Raw genomic sequence first — 15951 nt, 5'->3', positions numbered from 1 at the left:
CTCTCCCCACATGGCCTAACTTGAACAATCTTGACATATATTTCCAGCTCCGGCACTAGTGACTTTTTCATTTGATGTGGGGAATGGGCCTTTTGAAATCTCAGTGCAGTCACCCACTCACTTCAATGACAACCAGTGGCACCACGTTAGAGTTGAAAGGAATATGAAAGAGGCGTCTATCCAAGTGGATCACCTCTTACCAAAGATACAGCCTGCTCCAGCTGATGGGCATGTCCTTTTGCAGCTTAACAGTCAACTCTTTGTGGGTAAGTTCTGTTTCTAGGCAGTTTGGCATTTAATGGTATGATGTCAGTGTAGAGATGAGCCAAAATAAAATAATACCAACTCTAAAAATAATTTAAAAACAACAATAAACCACCATTTATTGAGAATTTAAGCTCCAGGCTACACCAGGTGTTTCATTTCTTCCTCATAACTAGCCTATGAAATGGGCATTATCCCTATTTTACAAATGAAATGCTTGAGATTAAGGGGGTTGAAGTGACTTGCCTTTAGGAATCTATCTAGTAAATGAGATTCAAATTTGTGTTTGAGTAATTCTTAAACCTGCAGATTTTGTGATTTGTTCCAGGATTTTTAAAAATTAGTGCTTTTAGTATGATATTGGAAATGGTTATCTCTGTTCCACTGTGAATTGAGGAACCCTCCTGGTAATGCCAACCAGTGACACCCCGTCAAAAAACAGGCCAATAGAAGACAAAAAGGAAAACAGGAGCAAAGTGTATAAAATCTATGCTTGACAAATTTGACCAGTTCTGCTGGTGTCTCTCATTTTGCCCATTTTTGGGTATCTCTGACCACCAACTTCATGTTTATACCCACATGTTGTCCCTTTATTTCCTAAATACCTTCACTTGGTATTTATAGACCCAATCGCGGAATCCTTCTGAATCTTTGCTAATTACTTTACAGAATTTATTGACCGTAAGTTTCAAAGGATTTTCTCTTAATCACTTTTCATATATTTTAATGTATATGAGGACATAGCAATACTATAAAGCAGGATAAATTATAAATGATCAGAAATTATATTTAAAGCATTTTTAACAGCTTTGTTTTAGAACAAAAATTCATCAGATCCCCATTATATCTTCTATTGCTTAACAATCTCATTAACTCTCTCTCACTGTAAAGGATAAAGCTTATGTGTGACATTTTTTACTAAGATGTTTTTGAGATTTCTAATGAATTTATGTACTCATTTCTATCATTTATTCTTTCTTTCACTCAATACATATTTAATGAACAGCTTCTATGAGTGAGGCATTGTAATGGGCACTCTAATCATGATCTTGTGGTCACTGGACTGACTTATTTAAAGGTATGGAAATAATAAAGAATACATGAGAAGAAATACCTAAGTTTTCCTTTAATAACATGCTAGAAGCTCAGTCAGGAAGTTGACATAAATATTTCTTCAATTACCAAAAATGAGAGATGGCCTCAGCAAAAGGTATGGCAATTTAAAATCTGTCAGGATCTAGGAAATAGCCTTACTATTCTTGGAAATTGAAAAAGCTGAAATAGTCCTTGCTACTTTCAGTGAAATCTGCTGCAGTTTGCCTGTATGTGAACTTTTATCCTTGGTATGAATTTTAACTTCATAGAAATGGCGTCACTACATATTGTGTCTGATAGGAATCCTGGTCTTAATTTGATTCCAGGTAGTTGTAACAGATAGAAATGCTAGGTATGATATAAGAAAACTGTGATAAAACAGACTTGAGTCTGTTGCTATCAATCATGTGTTATAATTTTAATAAGGATCTAACAGATTTCATCTTGATGGAGGCAAATGGTTAGACTTTTGACATTCCTATGTGTTAAACTCAAGGATAATTGTGTTACTTGAAAGTTTTAAAAACTGGATTCTTTATTATATTTAAATCAAAGTCATTGAAAACTAAAAAAAAAAAGGCAGAAAGAGATCTCTGAAAAAAAAAGTACCTCTACTGATAAAAATCTATTTATACAACTTCTCCCTTCCTACTCAGAGGTAATAAATAAGTAAATTGAAATGGTTAATGTGATGATATTAAAAAGATTCATTAAAAAAAATGCTTGCAGACAGGTAGAGGTGGATCATTGGCTGTCAAGAGGCAACATAAGGGTCTTATTTGTATCTTTGCCTCCATCACAAGAGTGGATGACTCTCTTAGGAAAGGGCGCCAGCCAAGTTAATAAAATAATACTTATAAGACAAAATATTAATTTATCAATTTACAACACCCCTATCAAAGAAATCAGAATTTTAAAAAATTTCTGGATGAAAATACTTTTTTCCTGCAGGAAGATTCAATGGAAGTTAAATTATAATGAAAAAGATTACACCAACTTAGTGCAAAGTGGGTGAAAAACTAGTAAAAGACAGTAATAATTATAGCTAATTTAATGTGGCACCTACCAAAGTCAAAAAGTTGTTCTCTGCTTTCCTGAGTGTATATTTCAGAGGAGGAGACAAGAGACAGCCAATAATAGAGTAAAAAAATAAGACAAAATAAAACAAACTATATATAAGTATACATATGTATGTATATACATGCATGCATGCACATATATACTCGTGTGTGTGTGTGTGTGTGTATGTATATATATATATATATATATATATATATATATATATATATATATAAAATCATTTCAGATCATGACAAATACTATAAGTAAAAAGCAGAGTAAAGAGGCAGGCAGTGCTTTCGGTTGGAGGGCGTCTTTTCAAGTAAGGCGGTCAGGGGCGTTCTCTCTGAAGACCTCACATTTGAACAGAGCCAGGTAAGGCAGAGGGAACCCCGTGCACACCCGAAGGGAGAGCATTCCAGGGGCAGGGACAGGCTCCAAGCGGCAGGAACGAGCTTCAGGTAGTCATGGAGCAATGAGGAAATCCATGTGGCTGGAGGACAGAATCCGCACGAGAGACAGAGGGAGTGGTGCGGGACGTGGTGGGGTTGTATACGGAGCCTCTAAGGCCATGGTGAGGAATTTGGAATTGATTTCAAGGGGTCAGCGGAGTGGCATGATCCCGTTTACATTTTCCACGTTCTCTGGCTGCTGTGAGGAACGCGGATGGAGGGACTAGGGTGGCTGCCGACTGTGGCAGTGTCTTTATGAGAGAGAATGGTGGTGTGGGCTTACGTGGAAGTGGTGAGAAACAGAGTTGGGCCCTATTGAAAGTCAATGCACACAACGTGCTAATGATGTGGTTATGGCTGTTGGTGCTCTACAACGTACCCCCGCTAATCTCCTGGGGGCAAGACGCTGCTCGGTGGGTCCCTGGGTTCCTTACAACATCTCTGAGTTTTTCATCTCACCTGAACTGAGTTTTTTGTTGCTGTTTGTTTCTCCTTTGTCCTCATTTGTAGCATGATTAAAGTTGTTCCTGGCCCCGCGATCTAGATTATATACTACAATCCACACTCTTCTCAGGCTGCGAAAGTCTTCCTTCACAGCCCAGAAAAAGTATCTCCCCTCCTTCCTCTCCTTCAGTGACATCCCACCTGTCCCATAATCACACTCTCTCCAGGAAATGGGGCTTCTTTGTCATATGTTCTGTGCCAGCACATGTCAGATATAGCAGGGATCTTCTCTTGGAAACTATTTCCCCATATATTTATACCTTCAAATATTATATGTGAGCCTGAAGTCTGTTCTCAGAGCCAGTGACTCACTGAGTGACTGGGAATCTCCGCTTTAATTCAATATAATTGATTTTCTGGTTACAGTTTAAAGGGTAATTTCATTCCCCTTACATACAAGTTCAACAGTTTAATTTGTAGTTCACCCCTCCATCTTAAAAATAATTACGTTAATCTGTATTTTCAAGTGTGCATAACAACTATCACTTGTATTTGGGTATTGGGACAAATGAATTTGTCCCAATTAAATGTAATTGCAAAGAGTAAGTCTATAGTTTACAGCATAACTTTTTTCTCCTAAGAAAAATATTTTAAATCCAGACACTGAGGATGAGGATAATAATAATATTATAGTAGCAATATTTTAAATTACATGGAAACAATCTGTATAAATGCAGGAGAAAACTGAAAGACTAAGTTAGTGTTAGTCTAAGATAAATTTTTTTTATCACCCCCACATTTAGCAGCTCTTACCAAAAATGCACCTTCTTGTTTGTGAATAAACTTTGCAGAAAACATAAAAAGTGTTGTAGAATATTTCAAATACCAAATAAAAATAGGAAATGTTAGAAATTTCGGTAATGTAGAAATATGTTTGTTTGAGATACTATCATTAATACTTTTTATTTACATTTAAAATGTTGTGGATATTTGAATATATGTTAATTTTGATTTAAATTCTCCATCTCGCTATGCTACTATAGCCAAGCCTGTGTTGATGATATTTATTGACATTACATTTTTTTAGATTAAAACTTTAAAGTTTTTTGCAGCCTCTCAGAAGTGACTACTGCAATGGGATAACATGAAAGCATCTCACATATTTTCTCTATTGCTTGCTTCACTCTCTCCCTTAAAGACCAATCATAAAGGGGACTCATATGTCAGAGTGAAACTCTGGTGCAAGATTAATGCTTTAACTTCTGAGCAAAATCAGTAAAAATAAATAGAAAGCATGATTAAAAGTGTGATTCAGCTGGGCAACAATTATATATGGCGATTGAAAGAGGAATAAAGAAATGATAGATAGTTTCAGAGATTCAACTAGTTTTAGCCTACACCGAAGAATTATAAAATAGATGGATTTGAACAATCCCTGTAGTTCCAAATAGTAAAACAATTAGCTTCAACTAATCTCTCTATAGGACGCCATGTAAAGTGAAGGAGTACTAAAATAATGAACAAAAACCCTTGTGTGAAAAAGTAAGAAAATTTAAGATTAATGTAATGTGATAGTTAGATTAGAAACAATGAGTACCACTGAGATGAACATCTCCTCCCTTCCTCAAATAATCTCAGCCTCACATTGCTTTTCATACTAAAAATGATGATTCACCTTCTGTTTGTAGCCCATCTTTCTCCCTCCTTCCTCTTAATTATGGTACTGGGTTTGTACCGACCTTTTCACATTCTTTCGCTTGTCCTTTTTTGGTATGTGTGTGATTTATGACATATCTTAAATAGTCCTATGCAGAAGTGCTATTCATTACCTTAAAAACTAAGTTTAGTGACATGGTGCTAGTTGGTGTATTAAACATACGCCTTTGACCTTGTTATCACCAAGGACTCAATGTCCAGAGTCATTGCTTAAGTTATCGTATGCCCACAAATATTCTCCAACCACAGAAATGAAGGAGAGAAAAGAATCAATCATTTTTTTAAGCTGAAATGTGACAGTGGTCATTTTCTATTTTGGTTTGTAAACTCAGCATTTTTCTTAGAAGCTTCTTAAATTAGCCTTGAATTGATTTTCATTCAACCAGCTCTGCAATTTTTGTTTGCAGTCTAAATTCTTTAACTGACAGGTTTTTAAATGGGACAAACTCCATTTCAATATTTTGTGACTAGGACCTGAAGGAGAAGGAAGGGCCCCTGACATAGATTCACAAGTCATTTGTATTACATTTGAATTGCATCAAATCTACAAACATTTATTGAGTATCTAGAGCAATTACTAAACATCGTACAGAAAGGTTAATGTTGAACTCTAAGCATATTGAAGCCCTGAAGGTTGGTTTTCAACCTTAGTTGCACATTAGTATCAACTGGGGATCTTTTGGGGAATTGGCAGTATTGGTACAAAGATTTATTTATGTACTGTGATGGGCATTTGTGTACTTTCAAAGTTGGATATTGCCATTATGTCCTTGTACTGGTCTTCCGGTGAACCTATGCTTGTATTTCTGTTGGGTGTGGACCTAGGAGTGGAATACTGGGTCATAGGACATGCATATGCATATATTGTGAAGCCTTAGGAGACACTGCCAAATCTCTGTGGACCACTTGGATATCCTCCTTTGTGAAATGGCTGTTCAGCCTGTTTCTACAGGGTTGCCTTCTTTAAAAATAAAATAAATTTGTAGGAAGTCTTTATATATTTTGGATGAGACCTTTTCAGATAAATTACAAATATCTCTATGGATTGTATTTTCATATTGTTCATGGTGTCTCTTGATGAAAGAAGTTCTTAATTATAATATATTGTAGAATTTTTTTGACATTTAGTTTGTTTTTGATAGGCTAACATAGTTATAGGAAGAGAATGCTAAATAACTTCATATTTGAATAATTTTATTTCAGACTAATTTTCTTTTGCAGTAAATATGTTCCCCCATTACCAAAGTGCAGTGCACTAAAAGTCACATTTCTCTTTAATGTAATCATATAATTTATCTCAATTATCTTCTCTGTTCCTTGAGATGTGTCTTTCACGTTTAGCCTCCCAGTGTACTTTTTCATGTCCATTAGGCAAATCTGGGTGATTGTTGATGAAAATCAGATTTCACATGGGATTTTCTGAGATCAGAGAATATGATGTACTACCAACAGTTCATTTCTTTAAAATCAGCCTTACTAGGGTCAAAACAGAGAGCTGCTGTGGCCCTGACATGTGAGAAGTCTAAATAGACCCATTTTCCCTGCTGCTAATCCCACCAGGGCACGTTCTTACCGCTGATTTTGGTTCAGGGAAAAGTGACTGAATTCTCTGCCTATGACAGACACTGTTGCTTACACTAGCTGCCTCTGTCAACCATAATAGTTCCTTGGACAAGAGGAGAACAATTTTTCCTGTTCCAGCCCTCCCAGGGCTTCTAGTCTCCTAGCTCTATCTTAGCTTCTACCATCATTTCTGCAAGGCTGTCTTCCATCAGGATGGCTGGGTAGGACGGGACCAAAGATCCAGTGCAAGGTACACAGAAGACCACCTTTTCTCTTCACTCGCCTTACTTGGTCCTGGGCCCAGATTGCATGTCCTGTCACTTTCCTGCCCCAGGTTGATCTGTGGACAGGGCCCTAGCAGCCTTTCTCTGCCACAGTGCTATGGTCAGAGCCCCTGTACTCTGCCAGACAAACCTCCATAACTTTGAATTTTAAAGGAAGTGTGGGGATCTTTCTCCTTCCCTCCCTCCATCCCTCCCTCTCGCTCTCTCTTTCTCTTTCTTTCTTTCTTTCTTTCTTTCTTTCTTTCTTTCTTTCTTTCTTTCTTTCTTTCTTTCTTTCAGGTCCCTGAGTGAATTATACAGTTGTTCCCAATTAATCATCAATAATATCCAAACACAGCACATACATAATTTTCCATTAAAAATTAAAGGCCTTCCTGCCACAAAAGTAGTGGAAAATTGGCATAAGAAAGAGTCAGCTCATACTCCATGACGCTTAGACTAGCTTCCTGAGAGTAATGAACGGGATAAAAGGGTTGGGCTCACTCAGTCTCTACGCAGCGCCTAGCACACTTATTTAGTTGCAATATCCCAATACTGTTCTATACGTGAACAGATTCATTTATATTCATTCACATAGAAAGGTTAGGCATTTGTCCCACAAAATACTCAATGTTTGGGAAGTTTGGAATTCATTATCTCTGATATAGTATGGCAGGGACATTGATAGAAAATTAATTGGAAGACAGTTCAAAACAAAATAACTCAGCAGAAACATCCAGAATCAATTACTCAAACTGCAACTCATTTTCATTGGACATACTCTAACCCTGAAAAGGCACTGGAATCTTTAATTAAGCTTTCAAACCCAATCCTATTTACAATATCCATGTTTTGCAGAATAGTTACATCTTAAAATAAAAAGTCATTAACTTAAAACCTAATGGTAAAGTAAAAATCCTTAATACATGTATGACACAAATGTTTATATTTAATTAACATTACTTTTTGATAATTAAAAAATGTTATTTAAAACTATTTGATTAGGTAAACATTAACTCTTTAAAGTACAGAATTAAGAAGTCCTGTTTACAAAGCTGAGTGCTGATTTTCTTCTCACTGCTACAAGTACTATTTAAGCATGGATTTCACACATCTGTATATTTATTTTTTCCTGTTGACATCCCCATCATCTGACCTTATTCTCCACATAGTATCTATTTCCACCATTTGCATCATGGAGTAATTATGTGTTTCCCTGTCTAAATCTAAGACTAGACTATGAGCTCTTTGAGAGCCAGATCTGTACCTCCAATGTCAGACACAGGGCTCAGCAAATAGCTGCTAAATAAAAATTGCCGAACTAAAATGCCATTTAAACTGAAAATGATCTGAGGAGCAGCAGGAAAATGGAAATTTTCTTCTTTGATCACATTTTTTTCTAGGGAGAGGAATGGGGCTTTCTTGTAACAAAAGGCCCACTGTAGTTTCTGGTTCTATCTCTGTCTCTAACTAAATGTGTTTATTCCAAAATTTTTCGGCTCTACCCATGGGCTTGTCCCTGGCCTTCTCTACGCCTTTGGTTTCTCATCATCTGAACAAAACAAAACAAAAATGAACAAGGTGGAATAGGTGAAAATGGATGGTATTCAGTTGTTGGATTTCAAGTTATTTAGTTATTATTATCTCACTAGCAGACTGAGAGAAACATCTAAATCAGAGGAACTGGATGTCTCAGAGGACAAATGCATAACAGTCCATGATTTAACGTTACTATGTGCTACAAACTATATACCATGATTTTAAAGTATCATAACATGAAGTAAATGAAATAAACCAGGAGTACACCACTAATCCAAATTTCACAGCATCTGATCCTCCTCCAAAGAGCTCCTGAGCCAAAGCTAAAACCAAGGCTGCGGACTGTCTTCCCCAGGAAAGAAAACTCCAGCAGGGATACCAAAAGAATCTAAGTCAATGACTTAACTCTGAGCCCTAGACATTCTTATTGAGTTGAGCTATCAGAGTAGGAGGCTAGGGAGGTATGAAGCTAAGGTGAGTAGCAGGTTTGATGTGGAAGGAATAAAAGTCCTGAGAATAAGGGAAAAGAGAGACTACAAGAATGGTGGGAGACTGAGTAAATGAAACAAGTAAATGAAATGAATTTGAGTAAATGAAATGGAACAAGATTTTTAGCTACTCTGGAACCCTGGGATGAAATCAACTCTTTCTTCCCTGTCAAATCCACATATATTGGAATTGGAATATGTCTGTGTCCATACCACACTGCGTCTGGATTTAGAAATAGAAAATCTGACCCACGCCCTTAAGACTTTTATATTCTTCATTGAAGAGGCAATGAAGATTATGAATGAAGAGGCAATGCAAATTATGTCAACTGAAACAATTTAAATACAGAAATTTAAATACAGTCATTTGAATAGAGACCATTATATCTATGAATCTGAATTATCAGGAGCATTAGTGCCACGAGTCCCAAATTCTCAGGAATTCTTTTAATTTCCTCTTCATGGTATTTCATTATTCAAAAATATAGATTTATTTAATTTATTTTATATTTTGTATTCATTGAGTTTTATCATCATTCTGTCTCAGGAACCCAAACATCCCTGTGCTGTAAAATATGTTCCCCTCTTCAACCTTTGAAGCACCAAGCCCCCATCTCCCACTCCTAAGGTGTAATCTGGTTTCATGAACAACTGCATTAATTAACTATTAATAAATTCAGTATTGATAATGAGTTACTGTTAATCTTAATTGCTAATTAATTAGTTATTGTAAGTAGTTATTTAATAGCTGTTCAGTGTCGGGCACTGTTCAGTGTGCTGGGGATACAGTGTGATTGAAGCAGCCTTATTGCATGTGTACTCTAATGGAGGGACACTGATAATATACAAAGTAAATTGGTAAACTATAAAGCCTGGTAGATGATGACAAAGACCTTCTTACTTAGGGTCTTTCTGGCCAAGTTTTATTTATGAAATACCAGAAAAAAACTGTTTAATCTCTAAGGATAAGGAGATTCTAAGTAATTAAGGCTAGATTAGGAGGTAGTTAAATGAAGTCCTAGTGCTTACATTCCTATTAGGATAGTGCTTTAACTATGGTGTTCAAATGATTGAATAAGATTCACCCATGAGAAAGTGAATCTTGCTCTGCAGAGTCAGCCCCTGCACAACAGCTTCTCCACTGTAGTCAAGGCCAGTCCTCACAACCAATCAGCCTGAGGGTCAGTCACTCCTATTGATGTGCCAAGAGCAGTCAGTGCTCAATTACAATAGGAGGAGGGCACACACAGCCCCCACACAGGACACATCTAGAACACCTGGCTCAGGTGACCAGGGAGACTGTATCATTGGGCCCCACAGGACACCTACTACTAACGCTACTTTCCTAAGACTGGGGGACATAGCAGCACTACCTAATACACAGAAACAAACAGAGGGAGGCAGCCAAAATGGGGAGAAAAAGAAAAACGTCCCAAGTGAAAGATCAGAACAAAGCTCCAGAAAAAGAAGTAAGCAAAATGGAGACAAGCAATCTACCAGATACAGAGTTCAAAACACTGGTTATAAGGATGCTCAGTGATCTCAGTGAGAACCTCAACAAAGAGACAGGAAGCATAAAAATGGAGATAGAAAACATTAAAAAAAGAACCATTTATAAATGAAGAATACAATAATGGAAATGAAGAATACATTAGAGGGAATCAACAGTAGATTAGATGAAGCAGAGGATCAAATTGGCAATTTGGAAGATAAAGTAGGAGAAAACACCCAATCAGAAAAGCAAAAAGTGAAAAGAATCCAGAAATGAGGATAATTTAAGGGGCCTCTGGGACAACATCAAGTGTACATCATAGGAGTACCAGAAGGAGAAGAGGGAGAGCAAGGAATTGAAAACCTATCTGAAGAAATTACGATGGAAAACTTCCCTAACCTGGTGAAGGAAATAGACATACAAGCCCAAGAAGCACAGAGACTCCCAAACAAGATGAACCCAAACAGGCCCACACCAAGATACATCATAATTACAATGCCAAAGGTTAAAGACAAAGAGAGAATCTTAAAGAGCGAAAGAGAAAAGCACTTAGTTACCTACAAGGGAGCTCCCATAAGATTGCCAATTGATTTCTCAACAGAAACTTTTCAGGCCAGAGGAGATTGACACAAAACATTTAAAGTGATGAAAAGCAAGGACCTACAACCAAATTACCCAGCAAAACTATCATTTAGAATTGAAGGACAAACAAAAAGCTTCCTAGACAAAAAAAATACTAAAGGAGTTCATCATCACCAAACCAGTATTGTAAGAAATGTTAAACAGACTGCTAGAAGAAGGAGAAGAGGGAGAGAAGGAGAGGGAGAAGAGAAAGAGGAAGAGGAAGAAGAACAAGAACAAGAAGAAAGAAGAAGAAATGATAAAAATATGAATAACAGGGCCAGCCGAGTGGTGTGTTGGTTAGGCGTTGGCTTGAGATGCTAGCTCTGAGCAGCAGGCCCTGGGTTCAAATCCCACATGAGGGCCAGTGACACTGCGCCCTCTACAGCTAAGATGGTGAACAACAGCTCGACCTGCCATGAGTCGTCGGCATTGGCGTAGGCTGCAGTGGGGCTGGTCAGCAGCTGGCGTGTGCTTTCGTGAGCTGCTGTAAGCCGCAGTGAGTGGCCGTCCAATGGCCGGCGAGTGACTGCCTCACCTGGGAAGAGCTCAATGATAATACCAACATGGGCCAGTGAAGCGACGTCCTCCACAGCTAGACTGAAGAACAAAAGGACAACAACTTGTCTGTTCCCCTTCCCCGATTCCTCAACACTGTTCCCCTCCCCCAATTCCCCAATAAAAAAATCTTTAAAAAATATGAATAACAAAATGGCAATTATAACATATCAATAATTACTTTAAATGTAAATTGATTAGATACTCCCATCAAAAGACATAGGGTGGCTGAATGGATAAGAAAACAAGACCCTTACACATACTGCCTGTAAGAGACTCACTTTAGATAGAAAGACACACACACATTGAAAGTAAAGGAATGGAAAAGATATTTCATGAAAATGGAAACAAACAAACAAAAAAGCTGAGGTAGCAGCAATACCAGACAAAATAGACTTCGAAACAAAGGCTATTACAAGAGACAAAGAAGGACCCAGTAATTCCACTTCTGGGTATTTATCCAAAGAAATCCAAAACACTAATTCAAAGACATATGCATCCATATGTGCATTGCAGCATTAATTACAATAACCAAGATATGGAAGCAACCTAAGTCTCCATCAATAGATGAATGGATAAAGAAGTGGTAAATATATACAACAGAACATTACTCATCCATTAAAAAAGAATGAAATCTTGCCATCTGCAACAACGTTAATGAACCTAGAGGGTGTTATGCTAAGTGAAATAAGTCAGACAGAGAAAGACGAATACCATATGATTTCACTTACATGTGGAATATAAAATACAATAAATGAACAAACAAAACAGAAATAAACTCAAAGATACAGAGAACATTTAGATTACCAGATTGGAGGGAAGTTGGGGGGATGGGTGAAGGGAAGGAAGAGATTAAGAGGTACAAATTAGTAGTTACAGAACAGTTGTGGGGATGTCAAGTATAGCATAGGGAATATAGTCATTAATATTATAGTAACTATGTTTGGTGTCAGATGGGTACTAGATTTGTTGGGATGATCACTTTGTAACTTATATAAATGTCTAATCACTACATTGTACACCTGAAACTAATATTGTATGTCAAGTGCAATTGAAAAATAAAAATTTAAAAAGAAAAAAAAGGTTCACCCATGAGGCTTGTTGACTGTAGATTCACTAACCTATTTCTGGCCCACAGAACCAGTATTTCTTGGAGTGAGTCCCTGAATCTGTATTTTTAAGAAACTCTTCCATGTGATACTCATATTCCTTAAAGTTTGAGAACCTCTGCCTTAGGATAACAGGGTCTGATCCTACCCACACATTTTAAACCTCTTCAAAGGTGACTTGATAAGTGCATATTGTATATTATTCAATAAATGTTATACCACTGTATTCCTTCATTAATCTCCTTCCCCATTTTTGTTGAGAATCTTTCCAAGTTTAAAACAATGAACACTGGACCAACACTTAGAAAAAAATTCAACCAAAAAAAAAAAAAAAAGCAACAACCAAAAGATCACATCAATGCAGTCAAATTAGAAGGACTCAAGGATTTATTCATAATCCTCACTAAATTAAAACCGTACCAGCATCAGGATTAGATTTTAATACAAAGGACAAACCACACTTGTCCACAAATATACTCATTTTAAATTAAAAAAAAATATTGTGTCTACATAAGAATATCAGTACATCTCACTGTTAATTTGAATTAAAATAATTTACAGCCTTTATTTTGTTCTTTGAAATAAAGAGACTAATAAAAAAATAACCCTTCAATTTAAAGTTAATAAGCATTTTTAGAAAACAAACATGTAACATATTCCACTTTTGGAAAAAAAATTAAATTAATGTTTGTTTGTTTTTTGAAATCTTTTAATATTTTGTCACAAATTGTGCTTCCAAAATTATAATTTTTGCTCATCACATTTTTGCCAATCTCTGTAAGGCCACAATTTTTGGCATTCTCTGTGAGGCCTCAGTTTTGTTTGGTCTTTAAATCCTGAATAAAACACCTAGGAACGTGTTTCCATTTGCAGTATTTCCCTTTTAGGTGGAACGGCCACCAGACAGAGAGGCTTTCTGGGATGCATTCGGTCTCTGCAGTTGAACGGGCTGGCTGTGGACCTGGAGGAGAGAGCCAAGGTGACTCCCGGAGTTGAGCCGGGTTGTAGAGGGCATTGCAGCAGCTACGGAAAGTTGTGTCTCAATGGAGGGAAATGCAGAGAAAAGCCCCGTGGGTTCTCTTGTGACTGCACCTTCTCTGCATACACAGGGCCCTTCTGTTCAAAAGGTAGGTAGGACATGGGGAACCTTAACAGGGAAATTTACATGAAAAGAAGTCTGCGAGTTCTTGTCTATGTGGCTATTTGAAACAAACAAAAAAATATTTCCATTTCTCTGGGGTTTTTTTTTTTGCAAATTACCAATTTATGCTAACCACACTTCATTACTTAGGTATTTGCCTCAGTTCTTAAAAAGCTAGTGTCTATTGATGATAAGTCCTCTAATAGTTGCCTCTAGATGTCAAAGTGTTAGCTGCTCAGTCAGCTTTTACCCATCTAATGCTGATGCTCTTTATATGGTTGTCAACAACCTGCCCCTTGGGGCAGTTCCTTCTTTTAAAATAATTTAAGTTATTATTGTGGTTTTTTTTTTTAATGAAGATAAGCAACAATGCTAGAAAATTTAGGAAGCATTGTTATTTTTTTTTCGTTTTTGCCAAACAAATATTTTTCCAGGAATATAAATAACTTTTTCATTAAATTTGTTTTTCATAATTGAAAGAATGCATTTAATAAAAATAGGAATATACAAGGGCCGGCTGAGTGGCTCAGTTGGTTAAGAGCTCGCTCAAGAGTGTGAGCTCTGAGCAACAGCAGTTCGAGTCCTGGCCCAAGCTGAGCTGCTGCTGATCTGCCAACAGGTGGCAGGGTGGTTCAACTAAAAAAAAAAAGAGGAATATACAAATCAATGTATACACTTTAGTGTGACAGGCTGAGGTGCCAAGATAAACATTCTTTAACTAACTGCAGAGGAGTTCATCAGGGATGGTCACCTGCCAATATGCTGTGAAATAAAAAGAGATTGAAAATTCACAACAGAGAACACCAGGCGGGATAAGTGCACATGAACATCATGAAGGAAAATGGCCTAATTTTAGTGCAAAGCAGAAATGTGCAACTAGAAAGACAATGGAAAAGAAAAAAAGTCACCAAATGCATAAAACATATAAGTTGGACAGCATGAAAGAAAAATAAGACCCTGTTGAAAAATGTCCACTAAATATTGATGTATGACAAAATAGAGATTCTCAGGCATTTTGTTTTATGATGGTTGTGAAGTAAAATAGTGGAATATTTTTCAGCTCGCCTTCCTTGAGCTGTGCCATGGAAGAAAAAAAGAACTGACTGTAGTACTGAGTGTTCTCGGCAGACTTCTCTGAATATACAAACATTCGTTATACTTTCAGTTTCTCATAGAACACTGTCATCTAATTTAATTTCAGTTGCTTTATTTAAGTGTTTCTGGGTTACTGAATCTTTTCTGGAAGGAGGCTAACAAAAATTGGCCCCAAATTGAAGCCACTCCCTCACCCCCAATTTGCAAAGAAGGCATTTGGGATTATGTAATGAAAAGTTGTCAAGAACGCACTCTTCAAGTCACCTCCTCTCTCATCAGAAATAAGTTATAATTTAAAGTTAACCTGTAGTCAGAAAACACACACTGGTGCTGTCATCTTTGGAGACCTTTCACGTTTCAAGTTAGAATTAAGACCACTGCGTCACAAGAACATTTCTTCATTTTCTGAATCTAAATGATTTCTGGCTCATCTTGCTAAGTGCAATCAGGAATGTTATTCTGCATCCATATATTATATTGAATATAAAATGTATATGATAGATAAAAATAATAAAACAAATGAAAAATAAAATCTCCTGAAGTGGCAAGGGAATGGAGACCTTGCTTTATTATCAGTAAGCATCATCTACAACTGCTATTCAGCAACTGGCCCTTTGTAGTAATCGAGAGAAGCAGGGTTCAGGGGTCCAAAACTGACTCTCTCCCCCACTGTCCTCTTCATTTTTTTCATATGTATTTGGTGTGCGTGTGTGCACGCACACTCGCATGTGTGAATTTGGGATAGTAATCTCCTATAAGTGCCATACCATCCTTTTGTAAAATGATTCAAAAGAGCCTGCATAGTTGCTTGTGTGGATCGCTGGATTTAGCAGTCGTTTTGCAGAGCACAATAAATAGGAGAAAATATTTAGGCAGAAAGGAAAATTTCTGCCCGTTGATCCTAGAAAGTAAGAGGACCCCTCAAACTTCCTTTCTTCCTATTACGGGATGGCCAGTGTATTTCTAGCTATAGAATAATAGATGGGCCTTAAAATTTAAATACGAAAATGGGTGGTAAGGGAGATGAAAGTCAAGAAGCCTGATTTATGTCT

The 15951-nt window shown here is 36.9% G+C and overlaps 1 protein-coding gene across 3 annotated transcripts in view; it reads left to right on the top strand.

Annotated features, from left to right (window-relative positions):
* Nucleotides 1-15951, top strand: part of CNTNAP4 (contactin associated protein family member 4) — a 213234-nt gene that overhangs the window by 159482 nt on the left and 37801 nt on the right. For 2 of the 3 annotated variants that reach the window (XM_019646480.1, XM_019646481.1), the window contains 2 exons: nucleotides 48-266; nucleotides 13551-13790. In XM_019646480.1, the coding sequence (XP_019502025.1) occupies nucleotides 48-266; nucleotides 13551-13790 (459 nt within the window). The remainder of the gene's footprint in view (nucleotides 1-47; nucleotides 267-13550; nucleotides 13791-15951) is intronic. The other variant, XM_019646479.1, reaches the window with a different exon arrangement.

Source organism: Hipposideros armiger, unplaced genomic scaffold, assembly GCF_001890085.2.
Source record: "Hipposideros armiger isolate ML-2016 unplaced genomic scaffold, ASM189008v1 scaffold_102, whole genome shotgun sequence".
Classification (NCBI taxonomy): domain Eukaryota; kingdom Metazoa; phylum Chordata; class Mammalia; order Chiroptera; family Hipposideridae; genus Hipposideros; species Hipposideros armiger.
This window is presented reverse-complemented; position numbering and strand designations above follow the sequence as displayed.